At 42.4% G+C, this 18,061-nt stretch overlaps 1 protein-coding gene across 5 annotated transcripts in view; it reads right to left on the bottom strand.

Moving 5' to 3' along the window:
• Positions 1-3,152: 3,152 nt before the first annotated feature.
• Positions 3,153-18,061, bottom strand: part of SLC1A2 (solute carrier family 1 member 2) — a 131,156-nt gene continuing 116,247 nt past the window's right edge. For all 5 annotated transcript variants that reach the window (XM_036326189.1, XM_036326191.1, XM_036326187.1 and 2 more), the window contains exons 10-11: positions 16,300-16,531; positions 3,153-12,216 (exon numbers count right to left, since the gene is read on the bottom strand). In XM_036326189.1, coding sequence (XP_036182082.1) covers positions 12,145-12,216; positions 16,300-16,531 — 304 coding nt within the window. In that variant the 3' untranslated portion in view covers positions 3,153-12,144. The remainder of the gene's footprint in view (positions 12,217-16,299; positions 16,532-18,061) is intronic.

The raw sequence follows: 18,061 nt of genomic DNA, 5'->3' as shown, positions 1-18,061 counted from the left end.
CCTGTGCACAAAGTTTGTGCACTGTGCCTCTAGTGCAGTGATGGTGAACCTTTTGAGCTGGGTGTGTCAGCATTTTGAAAAACCCTAACTTAACTCTGGTGCCGTGTCACATATAGAAATTTTTTGATATTTGCAACCATAGTAAAACAAAGACTTATATTTTTGATATTTATTTTATATATTTAAATGCCATTTAACAAAGAAAAATCAACCAAAAAAATGAGTTCGCATGTCACCTCTGACACACGTGTCATAGGTTCGCCATCACTGCTCTAATGCTATGATAATACTGATGAGGATGATGACAGCTCATATTGACTAACCCTTACTATATTCCAAGTACTGTGCAAACTACCTTATGAATGTTCTCTCATCAAAGCCCCTATGTCATAGGCATGACTAGCCCCATTCCACAGAAGAGGAATGTGAGGCTAAATACACAATCCAATGGCCCGTCGCTAGGAAAGGGACAGAACCAGTATTCAATCTTGGTTTGCCACCGTGTTACCTCTAATTCATTTTAAATTAGGGTATCAATTTCCTCAGCTGCAAAAAGGCATGGCTACATTTCTCATATTTACCCTATGAGGTCCCTTCTGGACTGAAAGTCTATGACCTCTCTCCTCTCCACCAAGAGGAGCGTAAGCAACTCTAGAGAAAGGAGACGGAGTTCCAGCTGAACTTTTCACTCAGATGAAGGCAATTTGGAAATTCCACGGCCCCTCCCTCTGGGAGCAGTCAGTTATCCAGGCCTGGAAAACATCTGAGAGGTGACAGAAGCCGTTGGAGAATTCCAGGAGGGCCAGCTCATGCAACAAAAGGAGTGTACCACCCCTGCCTGCAGTTCTATATTTGCCTTTTCCCTTCGTTGGAGGATGCTGTTTTTCCAGACAACATTTGGAAGGCTAAACTCTGGTTACCCTGAATCATGGACAAAAATAGCTCCTAGGATTTTATGTATGCATTCTGACCCAGTAAAGAGAGAGGGTGAAACACAATAATGTTGTATTTGTCTGCTTTATGGAATTCGTGAGAGTTCCAAGTCGTTGCTTTTCAACGTTTGAGTGTAGGAACAGTATTTACATTGGACGGCTTTATTCTGTTTATACTCTTTTTGGACAAGCGGTGTGGACCCAACCAACACTCCTGAATTTAAAGCCTGACTCTGTGGCTCAGCTTTTCTTAAAAAAGATACGGGAATTAAATATGCCTCCTCACTGACGCTGCGGCTCAGCTTTGCTGAAAGAGACCTGGGAATTAAATATGGCCCCTCACTGCCTCAGTGGGGGGAGGAATGAACTGAACTTAAAAAACTACCAGGAAGTAAATAATTATGCTAAAAACTTGCCTTTTTTCCAGGGACTCCACAGTCTTCAGTTCTTGCAGGGCTCATGTCAAAGATGCTGTGGGCATCTCCACCCAAGCCTTCCTGTCTGGGCTGAGAGGTGACAGTGGGGAGAGCACTGACTGGGTGCCGGAAGCTTCTGCCACCTGTGGTTCTTTGACGTACAGAACCCTGGCTTCCTGTTTACGTCACTGCCTGAAAGGAGGGGTGCCCAGGAGGTTCAATGTCTGAGTGGGAGCCACACAGCTTTTCAGAGACACTGCTCTCCAGAGCTCTCTGATCCTTCATTGTGGAGCAAGGGGCTGCAGCTGAAGGGCCTGCAAGAGGTTCTTGGCGTGGGTGGAGGGATTTGTACTTCCTGTAACTTTCTCTGTCAAACAACTGTTCACATCATAGCAAAGAGCCTGCCGAAGTCGGGTGGAGCAGGCCAGACCCAGCACACTGCTGTTCAAAGAGATTAAAGACTCACTGGGCCCCCTGGCTGCCATCAAGCTGTGCTCAAAGGCCTTCCCGGTGAGCCTGAGGAAAGAAGGCGTCTGCTTTAGACTTAAATTCCCTTCCTAAAAAGGCTCGGGTTTTGACTGCCTCAGTATTGCTGTTAAAGAGACAGACTCCATTAAACAGCGTATGGATTAACTGGGGTTCAACAGTGGTCCATGCATGGGCCCACCGAGGAGCCATGGACAAACAGGGGGAAGATGTGCATAGGCACTTTGCAGTTACACGCGTGGGCACACACACAATTTTAAAAATATTGTATCTAACAGCACATGTGTCAAAACCTCCCTAGGTTATATACCCAGGAGACATACAGGAGAATGTTCAGAGCAGCACTGTTTGACATAGAAAAATAACTGGAAATGAGGCAAATGTCCTTTGGCAGGAAAATGACTAGCCTAGTGTGGCGTATGTTACACACTGCATGATACGGCAGTGAAAAGCGAATCAATCACAGCCACTTGTAACATGGTGAATTGAGAGACACATGTTAAATAGAAAAGAGACATGTTCAAAAAGACTACATGCAGCATGGCCCCCTTTTTATAAAGTTCAAAAATGAGCAAAGCTTGTTCAGGCGTGCATATGTGTGAGATAAAACTACTGTTTTTTAAAAGGAGGGGGATGATAAATACAAAACTCCTAGTTGCACTTTCCTCTGGGGAGTAAAGCAGATGAATGGGCTAAAGGAGGCATGAGAGGTCAAGGGAAACTATTGGTGATGCTCTGGTTCTTGCCCTGGCTAATGGGTTTGTGTGCTTCTATTTCACCTGGTATTATAACTTACATCAGCGGTTCTCAACCTGTGGGTCGCGACCCCTTTCGCAGTTGAACGACCCTTTCACAGGGGTCGCCTAAGACCATCCTGCATATCAGATATTTACATTACGATTCATAACAGTAGCAACATTACAGTTATGAAGTAGCAACGAAAATAATTTTATGGTTGGGTCACAACATGAGGAACTGTATTTAAAGGGCCAGAGGTTGAGAATCACTGGCATAGATCCTGTCGTATGTAGGAGATGTTAAAATAATGAGATTAAAAAATAACCTATCTGGCCTGACTAGTTGTTTTAAGTTGCTGAAACTTGAGGATCAATCCATACTAGCTGATCCACAGGGGTCATTTTGATTATACACCATGTTCCCTAACTTTAGATCATGTGACTTCAGTCTGTTCTAGGCTTCCTAGAAAAATATTCATTTGGACACCACAGTTTTCAATCCTCACATTTCTCCAAAAGGAAGACTTACTAGGAAACCAACAGCAGTTTAATATGTGAATTGAAGGCAAGACACAACCAAGGGAAATTGAAATCCACATTTATTGATGAGAGATATATACACAAAAGTTAAAACACTTAGTGAAATCTTGGATTCACAGATTATTTCCAGTATATAAACAATATCCAGTTATTTTTACACATGAAATGTTACAGTCATCAGTTCACATTGTAAGAAAGCTTAGAAAGCCTAAGGTGAAAACAAAAGACCTCAACTACCCAAAATGTGCTTTGCCAACAAGGCATCTCCTAGTACCATAGATAAGAAACAACCCAAAAAATTAGTTGAAGTTTTTACCTTTTTTTTCATTCATTAGTCTTTAAACACTATGTGCTATAGATGCTCTGTGCTACACAACTTTAAACTAATAAAGGGGATTATGAATGTGAGGGAAACAATTATTCTCATCTTTCATTCTGGACACACAATAATCTTCAGAGAGAATCCTGCCCCAAGGCTAGCTTTCTTTCAATAAGGTTTCTCCCTTGAATTTGACAGGAGTTATAGAAGCCACATCTCCCAGGGAAAATATGGCTGTCTACCATATATAGATCTTTCACTCCACTGAAAATTAATGTGTTCTGTGCCCTCAGGGGATCTCTTAGGCTTCGCTCCTCTTGTGGAAAGAGGGGAGCACTCAGTGTTCCTAATGGCACATGGTCATTCTTCTCTGAACTCGCAGAGGAGAAAGGGCTTACAGGAACTAGAGACCCCACGGCACTACGTGGAGGGATAATTACACAGAATGCGTGTTTTAGGCAGCAAGTGTATCATTGCATTAGTGAATCTCATCTTCAATCACTCAAAACATGCACACAGAGCCTATAGGTAGAGGTCACACTCCCTTCACATATGTGGGATCTGTGCTTTATCAGTTGCCTTTCTGTAACTCAAAGCTGTACACTGACCACCCCTGTGCTTCTAGGCGAGGGTCTTTCTACAGACGTTTACTGGCAGGACTGTGCTTCTGTGGCGTTTGGCCTGCATGGCAGTTGGTCAGTAAATATCTTTCCTGTGTCCTGACTCAAGACACCAAGGGAGACAAGGCTCTTCAGAGCCTTGAAGTCATGAGCATCATGATCAGCGTGTGGCAATCAGAGAGGCAGACCTTTACATCAGGACATGTTGCTGACATGCACAGAGCAGACTCACTTGTTGTCTCTCTGAGCCCAACCCACCAAGCAGAGGAGGGCTGTAGATCAAGGTCCTCATTCTAAACTAGCTAAGCGTAGACCATCAGAAGTTCCACAGTTGCTTTCGCCATGCCATGCATCACACAGATGGCAGATGAACTTCCACGAAGAATCATGGCCCACATCTAACCCTCCCTGGCTCTGAATTGCATATCGACAAAGATGCTGGATGCACACAAACTTGGAAACAATCATCGGTACAAAGGATTCATAGGTAAGTTCTTCACGGATATACACCCCCAAATCACATGAAGGAAAAGGAGAAATCATTCACCACTAGGTATCTAAGAAGGAAAAGAAGGGTTTTCAAAACACCAATCAACAAGTCTACTACAGTTAGATGAACAGCCAAAACTAACATTTAAATTAAATTAACATCTACGCACCATTTCACTGAAATTACACCTAGATACCTACATTATAGCTACATAAGTGCATAGGCACTGTTCTTCATGCGTGAACCAAGTGTTGCTGTGTACACACAAGAACTTCATGCTTTGACAGCCATCTGTACTTGAATATCACGGGTACAATCGTTGCCAGTTGAGGGGGACTTCTAATCTGTTTGCTTAATGAAGAACAAGTTCAAATATATCCCAGTACACTTTCTGTGCAACTGACTATGTCTGAAAATGTGGCACAAATACTAGCCCTACCACCATGTCAGAAAGTGTGTTTGACAGAAGGAAGACCCGCTTTGCCTTTGAAGTTGCTATTGGTTTGCCCCTTGGGGGAATTCCATGGACGGTTAGTCACCCGAGGACACACAACACTTTGACATTTATCACCAATTTGCTTGGCAAGAATGAACTGCGACAAATTCGTCCGGAAGTGCTTCCTCACACTAACCCTCAATCTCTGCTACGCAAATTTTTCCAAGCCAGTTTTCAAACAAGTCAGTAGGAAGGCATGGGAGAGTCTGATATAGACATGATCCCGCTATTATCACCTTATTTTTCATCTTCTTGGAGAAAAGTACAATTAGAATGCTTAGCTGGCAAAACAAGGCCTGGTGTCAAAAAATAAGAAGCCAGCACCATCTCTTGAGTTACAAAGATGAATTGTTAAGATGCAGAGCCCAACCAGCTAAGTCAGGATGTAGGGGATTGCTTGTTCTTTATGGTTCTTTCGTTCATTGCATCGCAAAGGACTGGGTCCTTACATTTTTAAAATGTGGCTGTATGCTCAGGAAACAACTGATAGCTCTAAATTGCTGTAGAAACTTCTTGTGCAATTGGTTATAATTGGTTGTAATTCTACATATGTGGTTATATAGAAAATACCATAAGAAAATATCTGTCTGCAAAATTACAGATACTAAATAGAGGAATTCAGTCTGCACTGAGTTCTTTATGATGTATGAAGAATAGCTACAAACCTAGAACATCATTAAAGGCTAACTCAATATTAAACATATAGCATTCAGGACTATAAATACATGTTCTCGTGCTCTTTATAAATAATAGCAAAGAAGCCCGGGGATTTGTTTTAAAAAAGAATGTAAGGTTGGGCTGGAGGAATCTGAGAGTTTGGGATGCAATACTGATCAGAGGGCAATATGTTGGCCCTGGTAACATAGATTCTTACCAGGAAGCCAAAATATATCTGCTGGCAGCAAGGTCAAATTAGATTCACAGTTTGCCAGCTCTCTCCACAAGCTGTAGAAAACAAATAGAAAAACAATATACAAAAATCCTCACAAAAGTAGTTTTTTTATATATATACAAATCTCTATAGTGACCAGATCACCTGGTCTGTGCTGTGCAACATGGAGATACCATGCTGAGGTTCACCAGGGGAAGGAGGAAGGGTGTGTGGGAGGATCTGGATGCTGAAGGGTGAGCTCCTGGCAAGGGATAGAATGCTCCCGGAGCACCAAGCAACCAGAGGGCCAGCTTTCTGATCACACCTCTCAGGAAACTCCCTCCCCGGGGAGAAACCTGAGACTCACTAGACCGACTTCCTTGGCTAGTGTGCGCATTTCTCTCCTACCAAAGGCAACAGGCTGTTTCGAGGCAGGCGAAGTGGTTGCCATGAGAAGAAACGGATCCCCAGAGGGAGCGAGGCTCTGACTGCACATCCCCGTCTCCATGGGGGATGATGACAAGGGCAGCAGTGAGCTGTTATGTTCCAACACTCACCCAGGAACTGGGGTGTCTCCAGAGGCGGTGGGGACTTGTTGCTACCCATGCTCTGGGTCTAGTGCCGACTCTGCAAAGCAGTGGGGTCTGTTCCCGCAGCAGGTTTTATTCTCAGCACAGAAGAGCCCCCATAGAACAATCAGAAGGACTTTTAAAAATATCTAAGTGGATACTTGGTCTGGAGGTAGGAAGGTGGAGCAAGGCTGGACGTAGTAAAAAAATGATAGGTCATTATTCAGAATATTGTTTAGAATGACTGAAATAAGAACGTGGGGCTTCTCTTCCTTTTCCATAGATTCATATTTGGGTCAATTAAGAAATAGTCTTTCTTGCTGCTCTTGCATCAGGTCTTCTGCACTAAAAATTAAAAAGGAAACTCAATCCTTTTAGTCCTAGTTTTACATCTGGCTCCCCCAAATCTAAAGAGCGGAAGTCTTCTCTGTTGGTCAAGGTGCTCACCACACAATAAATGCTAAACCCATTCCATAGTTGGCAAAAGTTTGGACAAAGAGCAAGGATGTAAGCAGTAGCCCATTGCGGCAGAAGCAAAAAGTGCAACAAGGGTGTTCAAAGGCCGTGTTGGCATGCATCTTGCAGTGCTGTCTATCAATCCCAGAAACTCCCCCGGCATTGAAGAGGGGTGAGAGCCAGCTCAGCTCCATTCTTGTCGGACAGAGCTTCTCTGCCTGTGATGTGATGCAAACCAAGAGGAGAACTGGAAAATGAACTCCCTCAAATAGCCCTGTACATCTCTCCAGAGAAAGGACTTGCCCGGGCTCACCTGTGCGTGGGTATGCATGTCCGCCTACAGGAGGACGGGGAAAGTATTTAAGACAGGGGCTGTTATTGTGCAAGGCTTGCACTGAATTTCATGAGACTGTTCAGGTTGATTTGCCAAAGGCTCCTGCATGCGATTAGGACCATCTGGAGAGAACTGTGTTTTGGGTGTTAGGAGTGGGCTCTGTTGCTACAGCAGGAATGATGCAAGAGCTTAAGTGAGGCTGTAGACGCGTCCGGTCCTCTCATGGTGACTCTGGCAGCATTTTCCCTGAGCTGAATCGCTACTTTGACTGGGACAGTGAGTGTAAGCAAAGAGCAGTTTTACAGAAGTGTGTGTGTTTGTGTCTCAAAACACCACATGGTCGATTAACATGGCCATCTTCCAAGCTTGTAATCTACCAAATAAAGAGAGAGGCTTGAGTTTGATTGCCCCCAAAGGGGACAAGGAAAATGCAAACTGACTAGTAATTATTGTGGGTCCCTCTGACTTAAAATAGAAAGTCATATTTTATAGTAGTAAACCTCTTAGGAGAGAAACATAAGATCATGGATTCTTAGGGCTGGGAGGGGCTTTTAATCATTTAATCCAACCCCTTCCCTTTACATATGGGAAGGAATGAGGCTTGGGCATAAAGTGACTTGTATAAGTTATACAGCTGACAACTGGCAGTCTAAGTCACATGTTTCCTCTGCCCGATTGTGTTATTTCTCACCATCTCTGTCATTCCTGAATTAGCTGTGTTATGCTGTACAATGAGATACTATTCTATTAAGATTCCCTGTTGTCTTATTCTAAAACCAACCCTTGGTCGTTTACAATTGTTCCTTACGCAGCAACAATGATACATGGAATAAGAAGAAAGGAGGAGAAAGAGTGAGGAATTGGGCTTTTCTTTGGGGAAAATCATAGGCAGCTTTGAATTCAGTCTATTCAAGGAGAGCAACCTGCCGATAATGTCACCTGCCTGGCTTGGCACTCGGTAGCCTTCCTTCCAGGTTTTAGCCAGAAATTACCACAGACACAGAGACCACTAATCTCCTCTGACAACTAGAATTGCAAAACCCTCACTTCAGAATTACTCCAGGCTCTTAGCTTAAACTTAATCTTACTCTTCTTATTCAAGGAACAAGTTATTGCAATAACTGAAAATTCCCATTTGGTCCTTTTTATTGGCTTGGAATGAGTTCAGTTGGAGAATAAGCAAAACAAAACCAGCAACCCAGACACGTGCATGGCCCCAAGAGTTTGAGAGCAGTGAAGTGGGAAGAGCTACTGCCTCCACTGGGTGTAACTGCTGAGCACTTTCAGCCATGGAACCAGGCAAGAGCTGCCGGGACTTGTCCAGCAAGAGTCTGAACCACGGGGAAGTCTCTCTGAGCGTGTGCGTTCCTATTTGGGCGGACTGTTGCATTCAGGGGAAAGGGAGTGCACATAGAGCCTTGACTCTAACAAAAGTGAAATATCGTACCATTACCTTTGCTGTTGAGAACATAAGGAAGTGTGGTATTTGCAAAAGCATAGCAGGATAGGGTTTCCTTTTGGGGACCCAGTAGATGAGTTACCCAACTCCGGGCTTTTTGACTCTCAACACACATGAAAATGACATACTTTCATGACACAAGTAGAAAGGACCTGACACCCTCTAATCACTCAGTGGTGGGGTTCCTGGCATTATCTACCAGGACCTTATCTCCCCGAGAACTGAATTTCCCCTAAGCCTTTCTCAGCTTCCAGCCTAAACCCAGGAGCTGGGCATCTTGGCATCCTTGCTTTAGGTTTTTATAAACATCCTTGCTAACAAGTAGTTGGAGAACAGAAGTAAATATTTGTCTTTTAGGAGACATGGTGACTTCCACAGGAAATGAGACTATAGGCTATGTTTCCACACCCAATAACAAGTAAGGAATTGAATCTGATAGCTCCCTGAAGTCCTGTATTGAGGACCTGTGTGACCAAGGTGATTGCCCTTTGCATGGGACACACATCCTCCAAGACCTCAGATAAAGCCTCACCTGGAGAGAGAAGCCATTTCCCTCACTGATTGGATTGCATTCACAGAATTCTAAGTAGTTGATCTAATGATGATTCCCCTTGGGTCTGCCAATGGGCAAAAATGAGATAGAGAAGGATTAAAGTCTGCTCAGTTGGTTTCCCCCTGAAACAATTCTGTTTCCTAAAAAGAGTGAATGAGTCTAACAAAAACAACAACAACAACAAACACCAACAAAATACAAAACAGACCTTATAGGATGTGGTGTATATATCTGGTCTATCATATAAATATAACATTTATGCATCATCAAATATTAGTGGGTTATAAGCATTTATATCTGTGTTGGAGCTATTACTATAAATCTATGTATATCACTGGAAAATCACACATATCCTATTTAGAAAAGGTTGTTAGAGGTATACTCTGGATCTCTTTGTTCTGCTTATGGCACATATACCGGGCAAGGAAAACCCCAATGGGCACAGCATGAGAAGAATGAATGAGGCCTAAAAAAAAAAATCAAAGGACAAAGTCATATGTCAGCTCTATATAATCCTGGATTTTCAGGCTTGTCTTGAATTTGAAAAAGTATTAATTTTTAATATAATTTGTTGAATCTAGATAAATATGCTCTCCTACGTGTATTTTCATGGAACTATTCTATTGCATAGAATCTCAAACCAGAAATACCTGCTTTGTTAAACTGTGCACTTAGACATTTATGATCTCACTGGGTAACGAGGAAAACTCTGAAGACAAAGCAAACAGAGAAGACATCTAGGCAGCATCTTGGGAAGATAATCCTGAGACTGATCTATCAAGAAACATGTCAGCCTGTACACGTGTGCTAAGCTGGCCTTAAAAAGCAAAACCACAAGCTCCTAGGTGCCTTGCCCATAACCTTCTCCTCTCCATAAGTCCCACTTATAGGCAAGCCTTAACAGTTTCACAGGTGCACCCAGAAACTGTCCCCCTGACCCACGGTGTCTGCTGCAAGGGATACGTTTCCCACAGCTACATTTCAGCACATCCTGGGCCACCCTGCTCACTGTCCAGCTAATGAAAACGAAGACCAATGCCATTCTTTAAAAGCAAAATCTGCTTAATACTGCTCAATAATGATCCTTATCCAAAAATAACTAGGGGTTAGGAGACAAAAAAAAAAAATTAAAAAAAAAAATGGAAACATCTGTATATTCCAAAGGTGTCTGATTTGGAAGAGAAAAGTCACAAGAACTAGGTAATAAAGGGTATGTGATGGCCATAATATCCTTTCTTTAGAGAATTTAGACTCTATCATGATTCATCAACATCTCACCGTCCATCTGCTGGCCTCAGAAGACCACCTGCCTCCCACATGTGAACCAAAGTTCTACACACTCCTTCCAATGTGCTTTATTTCTCAGTGATTCATGCTCAAGTCCTCAGCAAACTCCCAAAGCCAGAAACTTTAGAAAAATACTGTGGGTTGTTCACTAGAAAATGATAGTAGAGACACTGAAAAAGTTAACCTACACAATCATTCAGGATTCGTTGGGTGTCAACAGCATGCAAGGCACTGTGCTGCTCCTGTTATATTACTTATTCCCCCAAACTTTCACAGCCTGGAAAAGGTCCCATCTGTGTGGTGCCCATTTCATGGTTCAAGGCTGCCTTGACTTTGCCATGGGAATGGCACCTTTTAAGGACTTTGCACATACGTTGTTTTCTGTTCTTCTTGACAGAGAAGACTGGGGAGGAAGGTTGGCTTTGCTTCCAACGTGTCCTGTAATTGGATTTATGTGCTTGATATAATATAAAAAAAGCTTTCTACATATTAGATAAATGACAGTCTTTTGTTTTTATCAAGGGACAGTAGTAAAAGAGGCACAGGCAACACAACTGTCCTCCATGTGTAAGAAGAACACCATGATTAGGCCTTTTGGTTGACTGAGTATATGATTGAAATGATTTGGAGGTCAAAAAATGTCTTTTTGTTAGAAACCCAAACAAGAATTTTATGGGTAAAACAAAGAAAGTGAAGCAGAGATTAATATGATCTCACACGGACAAGATGAATACAAACCAAAGGCCAATGAATTTGAATACTTGAATTTGATTAGCATGTATGTTGACTGTGCTCTCTTACTTTTGTCAATATATACAATGGTTCTATGCAAATTACATTCTAGCTCATTATCAAATTTAGAGCAAATTACACAGCAAACTCTGAGAATTCAATAATGCATGTCCACAGGCTAGGTGGGACAGAGCAGAGGCTCAGTGGCCTCCACAACCAGCTGCCTTCAACAGGTCCGTTCCCACTGCAATGCTCTCTGAAACACTGAGCTAAAAGAGCAGACAGAAGACAAATTGTCGCAGTTCCCTAAGACAGGTACTTGCTTTTATCAACACGTGGGCAAACCCTACAAGACACGGAAAAAGAATTACTTCTAGAGGCTCCAACAGAATCTCTTGTGCGTAACAAGGTGAAGCATGGAGAATACTTGGAGAAACAACACACTGTGTATCTGCTCATTACCCCAAGTCCCTGGAGTGTACCACACAGCCTGAGTCGCGTCCCCTGGGAGAAGAGCATCCATGGTCCTGCATCTTGAGAGAAAAGGGAAGCTGGCAAGAATGTGTCTTCAATTCAAACGGTTCCTCCAGCAGCATCCATTCCGACAGTAACACACATGAGAACATCAGACGGTTACGAAGCATTATTTGGCAAAGACACAGCACCATGCCTATCACTGACTCACAACAGGTCCTCTAAGCCTCGGCTAACAGATTAAGTAAACATAGAAATATAGGTGTTTTTGTTTTGTTGTTTTTTTTCCTTTTTAAAGAAAGCTTGTTTATATCCTCTTTTACCATGAGATACACTGGGGAGTTTATTCAAGAATTTGCTGAGAGTCACATCCTTATTTTTCACGTTTCCAAGGTTCTTCCTCAACACTGCCGTCTGCTGACTTCCCGTTGGCTGCCAGAGTCACCTGAAAATAATCATCATCAACATCCAGCTTACAGGCCACGGACCAGAGAACCACCCGTGGTTACGTGGAGGAGCACCGGCTCTGGCTTAGACCACGTGACTTTGGTATCGGTTTTAAATGTTGCCCCTTCCGACCAGATGTTGAGCTGGTCTTGGGTCTCAACACTGATTTGTGAACATTTAAAAAATACTTATTTGCCTTGAGGGCCTTTTGAGGGACTGGAGACACTAGGCGATTTGGGGGATCACTTCTACTCTGCTTTGAGGGCTGTGGGGGTGTCTAACTACTTATAGACCCATCACACAGGAACGCAGTGCTTAAACAATAGTGCCCATGTGCTACTCCATACAACCACGGAGAGAAAAAACACCCAGAACTAAGCAGCTAGTTCTACTCATGCACGTGAAAGGTTCAGTTGCAAGAAGGCCAGGTGAATTTGACACATGTCCAATTTTAACACCAGAAGGCACAATGGTCTGGGTAGCAAATAAGCGATGCGGGTTTTACAAATGAAAAATAAAAAGGGGAGATTAAATGAGCCTGAGGTCATTTACTAATCAAATGCAACCAGCAGACTGTCTAGATTCTGCTCCCCCGGCTCTGAGCGAACTGAACCCTTCCACAGAATGGGAGGTTTCCCCCTCCACGTCTACATTTTTCCTAGCTTACCTTCCATCTGTCTGTCCTCAACGTCATGTGCAAACTTAAACCCACGACTGATATTCCACATAATGGAGAGACTGGATTTATGGAAGCATTAGAACATGGAGACATGACAAACGCAGCAATGTTTGAAAGAAATCTGCCCTTCCTCCCCAAGTGGAAGTGAAACGCATGCGTTATGGACCCACACAACATGCTGGGAACAGAAAACCCAGTGCCCCTCACGAACCAAGCGAGTGAAAATAAAAAGGAGTCATTCCTCCAGTCCCCATGAGGCCCCCACATGCAAGCAGCAACGACCGACCGCCTCCCGTGCAGTTACTATGATTAAAATACAAACGCTATTGCGTCACTTTCAAACTACTTCCCAAGGCGAGCGATTGGAAACAGAGAGACCACGGTGACATAACGATGCCTGATGTGGTTAAAGTTTGACCAGAGCTGCGGCAAAGTGGTTCCCCCTTCAGTGAACTGTCAGGAGGGACTGCCAGGAAGGAGCGCGCTGTCTGCCTGGAGAAAGCGGCCTGTCCTCTCTGACCTTGAATGTGCCCATTTGGCTTTCAGTGAGGAACCAGATCCGTGGCTGAGCAAAATTCTCCATCACAGTGTGGTGCCTTTGGAAAACCAGACAGCACTTGGGGGAGGGAGTTGTCCTTTTGTTGTTGTTTTGATGCTGGGGCCTGTGTTTGAACAGTGGCTGAGAGAGCAGCTTTTTTGGCATTTCCCTTTCTGGCTGGATGAAAGCAACCTGGGACTCCACTCCCCAATCCATTGCACCCCTCCTGCTCCAACAGAAAAGCAAACACAAGAGGGAACTGCCAGTCAGCATTGATGTCTCCCATCTCAGTTTTGAAAACAGTGAGACGGAGCATGGACCAGAAGGACATTCAAAGGCATGAATCAATGTGATTCAGATATTCTGGGAAAGTGTGTTAATTCATATCCATAGTTCTGGCTGCCTCCCCACATCAGTGTCAACTCAGCTAGTTGGTCTAGAGTGAGGAGAGTCAATTTGCCTCACCTAGCAACGTCTGAGGACCAACTAACCTTCACTGAGCTGAACCCAATCTCATCACTAAAAAAATCCAAACTGCCAAAATAGCCATTAAAGCAATATGGCTGCAGCATCATTTCTATGACATGCTCAGTTTCACTACTTGACCATCTAAATCAGGGGTGGGAAACCTTTTTTTTTCTGCCAAGATCCATTTGGATATTTATAACATCATTCGCAGGCCATACAAAATTGTCGACTTAAAAATTAGCCTGCTAGATTTTTGTGGATGAACTGCTGCTCTTCCATACTGCCGGCAGTATTGGAATAAACTCTCATATATGACTAAAAAAAATTATCCTGCTACATTTGATCATTTAATTAACTCACCCCTAATGCCTTGGCAGGGACAAACCAAATGATTTCTCAGGCCTTATACAGCCCACGGGCCGGATGTTCCCCACCCCTGATCTAAATGCTCATTCAACAATAAGTGTGCAGGTGGTTGGTTGGGTAGTAGGTTATGGAGACTGAGCCACTATCTCTATGGAATTTTCCAGAAAAAAAAGATTACCTGAATTAAAGCATAGGGTCAAGTGACCAACATCTCCTTTTAGAACTTGAATTGTTTTGCTTAAAACAAATGAAGCAAATTTCTCCTGATATTCTTTAAGAAAAAAAAAAAATCCAGGAAGTCTGAAATCTAAGGATATCTCCATGCCTACATACCTTCTTCAATACATATCCTATACAATATTGCTAAGCCTCTTACAATGCCCCAATAAAGGTCACAGCATAGACAATTAACCACTAGGAGTCTTCTTATACATAATTGCTAAATTAAAAAATATGTGATTTCATTTTGTTCCTTACTACTATGTGTCCTTGTATGGCAGTCATTTGGGATCAAAACTTATCACCACTTCAAAATTGTTCATTCATTTTCCTGTGCTCCCATGCCTAATTCAAGGCCTTGCAGATAATGGCCACTCAATAAACACTTGATGAATATGATAAAAATATATATGGTCATAGGAATGAGATGGGTTTGCTCAACTAAACCTCACAAGGCACACAATAAATACTTATTGAGTATAATAGAGCATAAAGCCATTCCTTGGGAATGTTGATCCTTGTTGATCCAAACCAACATTTTAATGGGAAATAATCCAGCACATTTATTTAAATGTACGAAATATTAACTTTCTAGGAAAATTGAGTATATTCTTTAGATATATCTGAATTACTAATAATTTAAGTCATTTTCATGGAGTCAATCAATTATGCAATTGCCTCCCGATGGATGGGGTCCCTAATTTGTATCAGAGCCCTGGTTCACTCACACATGGGCCTGATATAGAAGGGAGGAGTGAAGGCTGTGGCTGGTCCATTAGACTTCTGGACCTATGCTGCAGTTCATTAGAGAGGATTACTTCTGTGTCATCCTAAGTGGTCTGGCAGAAGCCATCGTATATATTTAGAATGACCCAGAGGTAACACATAAAGAAATCAACTATTAAATGAGATCTTATCAACAGGAATCAAAAAGGTATCAGAAATATCTGTTGGGTTCAAATTTTCCTCTAATGCTACCTGGGACCATTCTAGCAACCCAACCCTCAGAGTTGACTCTGCTCACCTGCCAGGGTTTCTCCAAGTTTGCTTTGCTCTGGTCATGACACTGCCTTTGACAATGTCAAGTTAGTTACAATGAAGGCTAGAAAGAGCTTATGGAGCTTGAAGACTCAGCACCCAATGGCTTAGGAGAGTCCAGAGCATCCATGCTTCAGGGAAGAGGGTGCTGCCAGGCAGTGTGTGAAATGTAGTGGTTTTTAGAAGACATCTATGAATGATCGTCCTGAAGGATAGTTATCCTTTACTTGAAAGTTTCCCCATACTTGGAGCAAAGGGACTGCCAGGTCACAACTCACATTCCCACCAAAATAATTAACCAAAAGCAGCTGCACAGTTATGTGGGCACATTTTTGACCAATACATGATTCATAGCAGGAAGGAAAACTTGTGCTATATAAATCAAATGATTCTGGGTATTTCTCTTGGTGCTTCACTTGAGGAATAGAGAAGTTGAAAGCCAGCAAAACCCTAGAGACCACAAATTCTTGGGCAAATTATTCAAGAAAAACAATCAAATTTGTGGAGTGGGTGGGTGGGGGAATCAGAATGAGAGTTTGCACATCATATGGACGAAAGAAGCAACTGATTGGCTCTTTCACTGTTAGACCTGTTGATTTCCAGCCATGTTAGACACAGAGTTAGATGATCTGGGACTCACGGAAGCTTGGGTTACATGATGCTTTAGAAAAATAAATGTGACAGTAATACATGCAGGGCTCTGGTGTTCATTGTAAGGAATCGAGCATGCACTATCATATACAGGTCTCGATATCCATGAATGGGAAAAGTACCTTGCACTCATCTACTATGACAGAGTTGTGTGCTGCATAGACACATTGATTAGAGTTGCTTTCCCTATGGTTCTTCATGTCGTCATAAATGGACTGAGTCTTGGTCATTTCAATGTCTTCATGCGCTCGGTGCTGGGAGTCAATGGTATCCAGCTCAGACTTGGAGAGGTGATAGACAATCCCAGCCCCAAAAGAGTCACCCACAACATTGACTGACGTTCTCATCCTGTCCCTGGAGAGAGAGAACAGAAAATCTTTAGTGAGGAAGCAGAATGCTATGGTAGTTGAGAGGTCAAGATCTGGAACCAGAGACCTAGGGTTGAGTTCAGGCATTACCTTTCCCTCTGCCTGGTCTCAGGAAAGTTGCTTAACCTTAATTTCCCTGTTTGTCAGTTAGAGATAACAGTCATACTCCTCTTATAATCTTGTGTAAAAATTAAATGAGAAAATGTACATAAATTGTTTAGAAAATTGTCTGGTGAAAGGTAGGAACCCAATAAACAATAGCAAAGAAAAAGGAGGAGGAGAAGGAGGGAAGGAATGATTCAAGGAAAATAACGTGTCTAGATCTCAGAATTAGTGCCCAGGCTCCAGACACTTCTAGCTGCATCCAGTATTCCTTTTTGTTTTGTTTTTAATACTCACCTGAGGATATTTTTCCACTGATTTTTGAGAGAGGGAAAGACAGAGAGAAACACTAATGTGAAAGAAACACATTGATTGGTTGCCTCCTGCACTCACCCTGACCAGGGCCCGGGCTGGGGAGGAGCCTGCAACTGAGATATGTGCTCTTGACTAGAATCAAACCTGGGACCCTTCGGTCCGCAGGGTGACACTCTATCTACTGAGCCAAACTGGCTAGGGCTGCATCCAGTATTCTTGATTTAAATTGTTTGTAAAAGACTCCACTTCAAAGATTACTTCTACTTATTTTATTTATGAATTCTACAGTAAAGAATAACAACCTATGAATTCCAATAATAGAAAATTCATGTTTTTTGTAAGAATTGGAACTAACACTGCCTTTCCCCTGCACCCCAGGGTAACACACACATATACACAGACACAGCTGTTGGATAAGAAACTCAGCCACGATTTTCTTCCTGACCAATATGTGTAGTGATTTTGCATCCTGGAAAAACCAAATTACTTTGTCTGGTTCTCTTTATTACCCTAAAATAATTAAATCTTCCCAAGTGCCTCTTGAACAAGAAACTGTTAAGAAAAAAACCTTTCTCAAATCTTGTTTTTCAAGTTCTGATTTAAAAAAAAATAGGATGGTTGATAACTCTCTCTTTTAGAAGATCAGCAACCGGAAAACTAATTAAGTTCTTAAGAGTAAGCTGTTCTCTCATCCATAAGTTCAAATGTTGATGAGACACTCAAAATCCTAGAGAATTGGACAGATACATGCAAGAAAATGAAACTAGACCACCAACTTACACCATACACAAAAATAAACTCAAAATGGATAAAGGACTTAAATGTACGACAGGAAACCATAAAAATTCTAGAAGAATACAAAGACAACAAAATCTCAGACATATGCCGAAGCAATTTCTTCACTGATACAGCTCCTACGGCACTTGAAACTAAAGAGAAAATGAACAAATGGGACTACATCAAAATACAAAGCTTCTGCACAGCAAAAGAAACCATCAACAAAACAACAAGAAAGCCCACTGCGTGGGAAAACATATTTGCCAATGTCATATCTGATAAGGGCCTAATCTCCAAAATTTATAGGGAACTCATACAACTT

The sequence above is a fragment of the Myotis myotis genome, unplaced genomic scaffold (genome assembly GCF_014108235.1).
Source record: "Myotis myotis isolate mMyoMyo1 unplaced genomic scaffold, mMyoMyo1.p scaffold_m19_p_10, whole genome shotgun sequence".
NCBI lineage: Eukaryota > Metazoa > Chordata > Mammalia > Chiroptera > Vespertilionidae > Myotis > Myotis myotis.
The sequence above is the reverse complement of the archived record's forward strand: the minus strand, read 5'-3'. Positions and strand labels throughout refer to the sequence as shown.